The sequence below is a fragment of the Sminthopsis crassicaudata genome, chromosome 3, assembly GCF_048593235.1.
Source record: "Sminthopsis crassicaudata isolate SCR6 chromosome 3, ASM4859323v1, whole genome shotgun sequence".
In the NCBI taxonomy this organism is placed as follows: domain Eukaryota; kingdom Metazoa; phylum Chordata; class Mammalia; order Dasyuromorphia; family Dasyuridae; genus Sminthopsis; species Sminthopsis crassicaudata.
Genome location: NC_133619.1, coordinates 643,447,663 through 643,458,008, shown reverse-complemented (window position 1 = coordinate 643,458,008; position 10,346 = coordinate 643,447,663). Strand labels below are relative to the sequence as shown.

The window sequence follows — 10,346 nt, the reverse complement described above, 5'->3', positions numbered from 1 at the left end:
CATCAATATGTGTAAACAGTTATCTCATTTTCTTTTTCTTTCTAATTTAAAGCTCTTCAGATGTTATTTGTAACAGTCCAGAAAAAAGCATTCTTGTTAGCCTTCTTCATGCATTATCCCTCCCTTTATGGGAGCTTGTTGTTTTGTTACATTAAGCCAGAGATGGACCAGAAATTAACGGATCAATAATGACGCAAAAAATAAGACATGTTCAAAACTATTCACTATGACCAGATTGGAGTCATTACAATTATTTTGAGGAGGTAACTTTGACATTATATAATCTCAACATAATTTATTAAAAATGATTATAATAACCATTATTTCAATAGATAGAAAAAGCCTACATTCATTTTTGTTTGAAATGCTCAAAATCATAGGATTAAAAAGACCATTCCACAATGTCTAAAGCATGATTGTCAAAGATAGCATTAACATGAGGAGTACTGGCATCACACTGGAGGTTTTCCTCTGGAAAGAATTATGGATGCCCTGAGCCTCTAACATTACTTTTCTTTGTGCTAATTATAGCAAGAAGAGAAGAATAAAGGAGAGAAAAGGATAAGAAAAGAAAGGAAAGGAGAGGAGAGGAGAGGAGAGAAGGTGAGAGGAGAGGGAGAGGAAAAGAGAGGAGAGAAAGTAGGGGAACAGGGCTAGGGAAGAGGAGAAAGAATTATTCTATATGAAGATCAAATATGAACAAATTAGAGTACACCAAAAATTTCACAGTTGACTTCAGCATTGATTCCATGGAAACAGGTCCTGGTCCAAGCCTTCCATCTTCTTTTGGTATAGCTTGTTGAATGTTTCCATCTGGGCCACTGTGAAATAATTTTTCCACTCTCCACAGATTCCTGCCACATGCAGAAAGAGGACAACATGATCTGGAAACAGGTCTTTTAGTGATCATTCTTTTCCATCCCATTTTCCCTCCCTCCTCAAGCCTGTAAGGAGATAGTTGATGGACCTTTGGTGACTGACATTTATGGGGCAGTACCTTCCACTGCAATCAGTGGGCGATTCTTCTCATCATTCATCATTCAGGGAGTATGGATGATGAGTCTGCCTGATTTTAGCTAAGCTATTTTCTTTCCCTCTTCTTGTTTTTCTGGGGGGTTTTCTTGGATTCTTAGGCAGCCTATCTCTGAGTAGGTCAGAGCATAGGTAACATGGCACTACCTATGGTATAAATGAAGGAAATTTGTTGGCTGCCTGCCAACTGTTTTGTGATTCTCCCATACTATTTCTGGGATGCCTAGATTTCTGCTGGGGTGGGGCAAGAATTCCCCTATTTAAATCCCATGTAACCCTAGACTATTCTTCCTCACCTTTTCTCATCAGCACTAGTTGGATCGGTTTCAGATGTATAACTGGCTCATTATTTTCCAGTCTATGTTTTTCCATAGCTTGGAAGGAGGCATTCTCTAAGACTGAGCTTATTTCTTTCTCACTCAACTTTTTTCGCAGGAATCCACAAATCTTCTCCACATTGGCCTTAAGATCCTAGGAGAAAACAGCACACCTTCAAATACTGGGGCAGGAAGAAAGAAAAGAAGGAAAAAGGGGAAGCCAAAATGAGAAAAGAAAAGAAGAGGCTAGGGAAGAGGCAGATAGTAAGTGCATAAGGGGTGAGAGTAGGAGGTGGAAGTAAAGTATTCGGGTAACAGAAGCAGATATAGTTGATTTAGGAGAAGCAGAGAGAACGAAGAACCTTAGGGGAAGATCTGAGGGGACCTGCAGGGGGAAGAGGAATTGGAGGCTGAGGGCAAAGGAGGAACTGGATGGGAGCTGGAATTGAAGTTGGCAAGGAGAGGGAGTGCTGGAGCAAGAGTGGGAAGGGAATTAAGCAAGGAAGGAGAACAGGATGAGGATTTGGAGGGAGCACAGGGAAGAGGAAAAGGAAGTAAATGTAGGGGATATGGTGAATGGGTGAAGAGCTCATGGGGGAGGTAGAGATAAAGAGAGAAAAGAAGAAGAAGAAAAGAAAATTAGATAAAGAAAAAACAGGAAGAAGCTCTGGGATTTTTTTTTTTTTAGTGGGCATTTTAGGTTAAGTGGTTTGCCCAGAGTCACACAGCAAGTGTTAAGTGTAGGAGGATGGATTTGAACTCAGCTCCTCCTGACTCCAGGACTGGTGCTCTATTCACTGAGCCATCGAGCTGCCCTCCAATTTTTTTGCTTTTTTTTTTTTTTTCAAGAAGAAAATTTGGAAGAAAAGAGAAAGGAGGAGAAAATAGAAAGAAAATTTGGAGAAAAAGAGTGAGAAAATGGAATAGAAAGATAGAAGGAAAGAAAGAAATTGTTTTTAAAAAGGAAGAGCAGGAGGGAAAGGAAGAAAAAAATAACAAGAAGATATGGATGGGAAAAGAAAGGATGGATCCTGAAGAGATAGAAAGATAAAGGAAGGAGAGGGGAAGAAAGAAAGGAAGAGAAAGAAAGGAAGAAAAGTAGGAAGTGGAAGGTTAAGGGATGATGAGTGGATGGCAAAGTAGGAAATACATACAATCAGGAGGATGGGAAGTGGTTGGGAAGAAGGAGAAAGGGAAGAGGAATTAGATAAAATAGGGAACAGAAGATTAGAAAAAGAGGGCTGTAGAGGAGAAGGCAAGAGAATTTTAAGGAAATTGAAAAAGAATTTAATAAGAAATTTAAAATTTCATATTAAAATGATAAGCTCACTCAAATCTAACAGGCCTGAGCTTCCAAATTATGGGAATTTGACAGTTCCATGAACTCTGTATATTTTTGACACTAAATACTAGGAACTAGACATTCCTAGAGATGTTTATGCTCCAGAGAGGAGTGGCTCCCTCCCTGAGCATAGGCAATTAATAAAGAACTGTCAAGATACAGACGACATGGAACGAGTCAACTAGTGAAGCCCTCCCGTACCCCGCACCTGCACAGATGTATGTGCCAAACCCTTATATAATTTTTTGGCAAAAAGCCTTCTTTGTCTAAAGAGGGTATATAAGGTTGAGTGTCCTATACCTCCACTGAGTCTCATCCGTGGGGAGGACGCTTCTCCTGGAAAAACCTTTACACAACTCAAGTTGAGAAGGCTGAAAAAGAGAGGTTCCCAACCCTTTGATGATCTTGCGGGTTCCCTTGAGTTGGTGATGTATTCTCTTCCTCTATCTGCTATAATTGTCATATTGTTAATTGTTCTTATTTCTATTTTTTTTTATGCAAATCTAAACTATCTATACTTTGTCTTATTTGATTAAAACTTTTTACTTTTACTTTTTAACTGAGCTTGAGAGCATCATTTATAGGAGCAAATCGGAACTTTTCTTTAAAATCACAATACAAGAATGAAGAAATGAAGAGGAAGAAAGAATTAGGCAAAGAAGAGAAGGAGAACAATCAAAAGAAAAAAGACAAAGGGAGGAACAGAACCAGGAAAATGGAGAAAAGGAAAAAGAATAGGCAAGAGGGAAAGTAGACATGGAGAGAGAGTAAAGGAAAGCCCAAGGGGTTCCTGGGGTGAAAAATGAAGTCCTTCACAATCATGGGAACTCCTTTCACCAGATCAGAACCAGCACTAAGGACATCTCAGCATCATGTGGCTGGCCGGGGGAGAAGTTTCTGAAACATATGGACCCATCGTTGGAAGAACTCTTGCAAATGGGCCCAGAGCTGGCAGGGACTGGAAAGAACACTCACTGGTTTTGAAAATACGTTACCATATTTTACGGTGGTATCTTTAGGCCAGCACTAGCTGGGCTTAGAATTCAGCCTCTCTGAATTGTCACTCCTTGCTCCTTGCTCTGTCAGCCCCTCCACTGATGAATGGGCTGCCAAGTTGGGTTAATACTTGAGCTTCCTCCTTGGAAAGTGTGGCTTCTCTTTTCCCTAGTAGTTTGTATCTGCTTTCCCCTCAGCCTTTGACTTGAGGGCCCCTAGCCTCCTGTGTGTGGATCTCCTTATCTTCTATGCACTAATTATTATGGGGTCCTGGCTCTGTCTGTGAACAGAATAAGTTCTGGGGTAAAAAGGACCAGCCTCAACCGGAGGCCCTTTCCATCGGCCGCCAAGTTCCCTTTCCATCGACCACCAAGGCTTTTTCCTCAGTCCACTTCATTCGCTCTCCTCCCATTTCTCTTTCTCTCCTTTATGTGGCTTTGAAAAATCAGGTTCTGTTGCTTTTCAAGGGATTAGGAGATAATTAGAATAACTACCTCAGTGAGTCTAAGCCAGCAAGTCAAGAGGCAATGTAGAAAACAACTGTGCAAACAAGCTTTACAGATGTAAAATCTTTGTCAAGAAAGCTCCAAATTAAAAAAAAAATTAAACATTTAAAAAAAAGAAAGCTCCAAATAGGGCCATGAAGAGTTGGACACAACTACTGGACAAAAAAAAAATGTTTGTTGATTGACTGAGACAACTTGTAAACAACCATGCATAAAAGAGATATATACAAGATAAAATGGAGACAATTGATAATTTAATAGAAAAGATGAAAAAAGGAAAGAGACAGAGAGCCTACCTGATGAAGTTCCTCATAAGTTAGGAACAAGAACTTCTCTGAATTTCTCATGGGCAGCCATCCTTTGATGTGATCAAACCAGGATCCATACACTACTGGAAGGGAATTGGGGAGGAGAGATGGGAGCCCAGGTCATTTCGGTTTCACAGATTCACAGGGTGCTTACTCTATCCTGAAGAGTGATTAGAATTGGCATGTAGGACAGAGAATTAAGTTCTGCTCTGCTCTGTATAGTGTAGAGTGTGACATGATTCCCAGATACAAAGAAATGTCTCCCAAGAGAAGGCTAGCTGGAAGAAGGGACATGAGAAAGTCACAGGGCCAGGTGCTGATTGCAGCCTGGGGAATCTCAGCAAGGACATGTTAGAATGGACTCCCTGGGTGAGGTTGGGGGACTTGAGTAAATTACAATCCAGGCTCTAAGTTAGTCTCTTGAGATTTTGCTCCTCAGAAAGAATCTAAGATTCAGAAATCCTGGCCTCAAATGTGTCCAGTTCTGCCAATTTCTTGGTTACATAAGCTTGAGAAAATCACTTCCCTGTTCTGGATCCTCATCTCTGTGCTCTAACAGGGGAGAGACAATCTTTGTTGTCTCTCATCCCTGAGTTGTTGGTAGGAATGGGTGTCCCAGGAAGTGAAACGGCACAAAGGAACAGGAGGTTTTGTTTTTATCCCAAGGAGCATGGGGAGGAAAAAGAGAAAGGGGAAAAGAAAAAGGCTTATGATATAATTCTGCCTTTCTTCCCTCACTCACCATTTCCTTGCAGGAAGCTTTCAAAGAAATTTTCAAAAGCTGACCATGAGCTGTGAAGTGCAAAGGGAGCGATGAAATGGTAAAAAGATACGATGACATCCCTTGGATTCCTGGCAATATAAATCATCTGAAAGAGAAATTAGGAAGAGGAGGAGAAGAAAAAGAATTTAGAGCATGACCTGAAGAAACAGCAAAATCCATGAAATAGTATGGATGTGACTTGGAGTACTGACTACATTGAAATAGACTGTATACAACTTAGTTACGTAGGTTGTTGTAATTTTCTTGAAGGAAAACAGTTTTTGTTAAGGAAAAAATAAAAGAAACGTTGAAAAACCAGTTTAGAAAATGGGGCTCATTCTATCTCATGTTTTAATAACATGATTTCCTGCCAGATGTGTGGAATGTTGGACAGCCTCCTAAGCACATATCTTGTGACATCATGTGGCTCTTGGGATGTCATGTAACCATTAGACTGTTGCTATGAAAATGATCCAGACTGTTATGAGACAAATATTGATTTAGAAAAAATAAATCCTTCTGAAGAACTAACTAAAGTATCGTTTCATCCCAGGAACTGAAATAGGTTATTTCTGCTTGTGCCAGCTATGCCTCCATTTCTTTGTTACAGGAATGAAATGGTTTGTACTAACTAGGAGACATAAGACATTTTGTAATTTGTTTGGATAAGAGAGTAGTTTATGGTTAAAATACCCAGCAAGACCATATCTCATGTTTTAATTGCCTGCTTCTTGGATTTTTTTTTTCATTTTAAGATGACATAATGATCTGCAAGAAATTTAATCTTCATGTTAAGGATATTGTTTATCATTGTGTTGTGAATAAAAATAGGTTTTAGACAAAAAGAATACTTGTTGCTTGTTGTTGTGATTATTCAATTGTTTAATCACGGCCAACCCCATTGGGAATTGTTTTGCCAAAGATACTGGTGTGGTTTGCCATTTTGTTCTCTGATTTTTTTTCCCTCCCTGAGGCTGGGGTTAAGTGACTTGCCCAGGGTCACACAGCTAGGAAGTGTTAAGTGTCTGAGACCACATTTGAACTCGGGTCCTCCTGAATTCAAGGCTGGTGCTCTATCCACTGTGCCACTTAGCTGCCCCTCCCTAACTGATTTTTACAAATGAGGAAACTGAGGCAAGCAGGTTTAAGTGATTTGCTCAAGGTGCCCTAGCTTGTAAGTGTATGAAGATGGTTTTTAACTCATGAAGATGAATTTTTCTGACTTCAGGCCCAGCACTCTAGCCATTGTGCCACCTCATTGCCCCAATGCTCATTATTACATTTTAAAAATGGCTGTCTGGTTTCTGCCTTAAGATTTCCAGGAGAGACTCTACTGTCTCTTGAAAAAGCCTGTTCCTTTTGTGATAGTTCTGTTGTCAGTAAGTAGTATCTGACATCTAGCTTCAACTAGATAATTTATAACCTGTTCCTGCTGCTTTTTGCTGTCTCCTCTGGAGCCCTCCAAGGCTCTTCAAATAATGAAAGAAAATCTGTAGTCTCTTTTGAGTACTGCCCCAGTATTCCTGATCCCCCTACTCAGCCTCCTCAATTTCTGCCAAATTTGCCCTTCTCCAGTCTAATCTTGGTCATACTTTCAAACCTATCAAAATTAGCATCACATTTTCATCTTCTTCCCTCTCCCTTTTCCTTTATCTCATGCCCTTCTGACAATTGTTTTCCATAGAGTCTTCACCCTTGGCTGCCAGAGGGGAAAATGAGCAGTGACCTGTTGGGAGGAGATCAGCAGGGAGATGATTGGGGTGTGTGGAGAGGAGAGGAGGCAGAGAGCTTTTTTTGCCTCTTCTCTCTGAATTACTATGAAATATAGCCGAGGGGCTCTAGCTTCTGAAGGTCTTATGTACTCACTTTGGCCTTGCTGTTAAAATAGGATTTAGGGAAAAGATGGACTGGAAGATGAGAAGTGAAGAGTCTTGGGTCTTTCTTACTCTTGATAATTTCAGAGCCACTTTTCATTTCTATCCAGGGAGAGCGTTTCCAAGAAGGGACAGATTTGATCCAACTGGGGTCCCCATTGGAGTAGATCAGACTGACGATATCTATCATCCAGTGGGTTCCTGAACAGAAGAAAAAAGAGGAGAGGAGGCTCATGAACATTTCCTTCATGGAATCATAGACACTCAGAGGTAGGAGACACTAAGAGGTATTAATGCAGCCTATATTTGATCAAATCAATGAAAGGCTTCCAGGGAGGCAGGGAAGGAAGAATGTCCAACTTTACTCGGGACAGTGCTACTTGTCAAGAAAATTTCCTTGGCACAAAGCTCAAATTTGGCTGTACACGTCAAACAGTAATTTTTTTGAGCACTTGCTGATCTCAAACACTGTAGTGAGCGAATGTGTGATACCAAAAAGAAGGCAAAAACACAATCTCTTCTCCATGGGAGTTCACAATCTAAGGTGTGGGGTTACATGTAACTAACTCAGTTCCTAGAAAAACCATACAGAATGGATGGAAGGAAATCTCAGAGTCGGGAGGGCACTGGCAATTAGCAATTTCAGAGAAGACTTCCTGCAGAAGGTGGTATGTGGGCTCAGTCTTGCAGAAAGCCAGGGGAGCTAAAAGGCAGAGATGAGGGAGGAGAGCCTTCTAGGCATGAGACACAGCCGGTGCAAAGGCTAATGTGGTCGAAGTTGGGGGGAATCAGTACAGGATCCCTGATTTCTTGTTGCTCACAATCATGGCTTGGGTTGGGCTATGGGATGGGATTCTATGAAACATAGCCAAATACTGGATCTTCATGGAAACATTAACTAGAGAGACACCAGATAAGGCAGACTGATAGGACTGGAAGGATAAGGCAGTCATTCTTGGGACATAACATTTGGTTATGAGAGGTGGGGATGGGAAGGGCATTCTGGGCTTGGGGAAAAAGCAAACAAACAAAAAAACAGAAGAAAAGCACAGAAGGAGGGCAGCATGGAGCATTTCTATGTAACAGAAGAGTTTGGTTATAATACAGGCGCACGTGGAAGCTAAAGTGCTTCTGTTCTGTGGGGCTGAGGACTTGGGTTCTAAGATTTGTTCTGCCACTTACCTACAAGAAAGGTTGGACTTTGAGTCAGAAGGAGCTGTATTGAATTTTGCTTCACCTGGAATGCTCTGTTCAAATAGCATAGACTCCCTGGATTTTTAATCCCTCCATAAGCCTCTTGGATTCCCGGTTTCCTTCAGTGCTCAACCAAATGCAATCTTCTAAAAGAAGCCTTCCCAAGCTTGCTTAATGCTGTCACTTTCCCTCTGCTGATTATCTCCATTTGATCTATTTTTGGACTGCTTAAAAGTTGTCTCACCCAATAGATTGTGAACTCCTCAAGAGCAGGGATTTTTTACTTTTCACTGCATCCCCATGGATTTTTAAAGGTTGGTTGCCTTGTTTTGACTTGCCTCCAAAAGGTGAAAGTATAAGGGCCCTTTAAATGGGCGGCACAGCACAACAGGAGATTGAGGCCCGGAAGTATTCTCTGTGGATATAGGACTGCCCTGTGGGTGGGATCCTAGCCACATTGAGATAGCGTAATGGTGACGACTCTCTCGCTGGTTGGCTGTGTGACCTCACAGGCCCTTTATAAGCCCACTGCAGACTGCAGTCGTTCTCTTTAACCTGGCGCTTTTTAACCTGGCTCCCTAACCTGGGATAGCCAAGCCAAGCCAAGCTGATGGATAGCCGAAAGGTAAGGAGTTTGGTAAAGAATATGTGGGTCTTCAGACCAGGTGTTCACTAGGGAGCTGACAAGTCAGGGCATTATGTGAGTAGGTATAATAAAGGCTTTTAAGATTATATGTGGCTGTCCTTGAGCATGCTACTGGTTATTAAACTATAGATTCAAGAGATTGTGGCCAGAGACCTTTGAAGGCCTTAGAGGAGGCGAGCCGGGTAGAGTTGATACTGCAAAGGTCAGTGGTCAAAGGTACTCTGTTGGGCCTAGAGCAGACTAGTAATTGTAACTGCCAGGAGAGCATGTTACATGAAAGATCCAACAAGGAGAAATTTGTTTATGGATCTCATGATCTGAGGCTTGGGTATGCAGGAACAACAGAAAGCTCACCCCTTATGCTTTCTTCTCCCCCTCCCAGTTCCCCACCCTGCTCCTTACCTGACTTGGGATAGGCCATTATGATGACATCTTTGTCCCGAACCTCAAAATCATCGTACATTTTTTCAATTGCCTCCATATTGTGGATTTTCTGAATGAAAGGAATCCCTTTCACCAATTTACATTTGTCTGAGTCTTCCATGGAGGCTGACCTCTCCTATCTGAGTGACCGATCTGTCTAAGGTTCTTCTCACAGCCTCTTTTTCCAGAGGCTACAGTGAACCCGAGGCCAGTTCGTGCAAAGGATCAGAAGGAAATCTTTAAGTGGCTTAAAAAGCTTGAATATCTGATATGAGGATGATCAAAGCTAATGACTTTGAACCCCTGAGGCCTTCTGGAAAAGACACCTAAGCAGGAACACCATGAACAAGACAAATCCTTATTAAATAAATGAGGCAATTTCCATGAGACAGTTTGAATAACATACTTTTATCTTCAAGAGTGCAGGAAGAGGGAGTATGCTGGGAAGACAGTGGAGTAGAAAATTCCAAGTTCTCCAGACTTCCCCCATGAACAAAACAAAATTGTACCTTGGGGTGAACATAGGCTGATAGAAAACAAATAAAACTTTGGGGCAGAGCAGGAGTCCTCCTGGCATTACCCCCAAAATACCAGAAGAAAGACTCCAAGAGGAAGGATTAGTCTATACGAAACATAAACACCTCCTAGCCACAGAAACAGCAAGTAGGTAGCCTTGGAGCTAGCTAGTTCAGAGGTAGGCTCCATTCAATCCAGACAGCAGGGAGAGGTAGAGGGCTGGATCTGAGAAGACTAAGGGAATCTCAGCTGATCAAAAACTGCTGAGACACAGCAGTTAAATTAAATAAATTCATTGATATCAGAATGAAAGTGCAGCAAGGCCATTGCTGTCCTAGCTTCTAGTGCCTTGCTGCTGCCCTCTGCAGTATGTAGAGGAAGCTCAGTAATACCATCCAGCCCCCACCCCTAAAAAAAAAGCAGACTGCA

At 41.6% G+C, this 10,346-nt stretch overlaps 1 protein-coding gene across 1 annotated transcript; it reads right to left on the bottom strand.

The window, feature by feature from the left end:
• Positions 1-581: 581 nt before the first annotated feature.
• On the bottom strand, positions 582-9,522 carry LOC141564550 (sulfotransferase 2A1-like). Its single transcript, XM_074307140.1, has 6 exons — positions 9,381-9,522; positions 7,131-7,339; positions 5,244-5,370; positions 4,490-4,584; positions 1,329-1,503; positions 582-854 (listed from the first exon to the last, which is right to left on the bottom strand). Exons 1-6 carry the CDS (start codon positions 9,520-9,522, stop codon positions 736-738), a joined length of 867 nt encoding a protein of 288 aa, XP_074163241.1. The 3' UTR covers positions 582-735.
• Between the last annotated feature and the right edge of the window lie 824 nt (positions 9,523-10,346).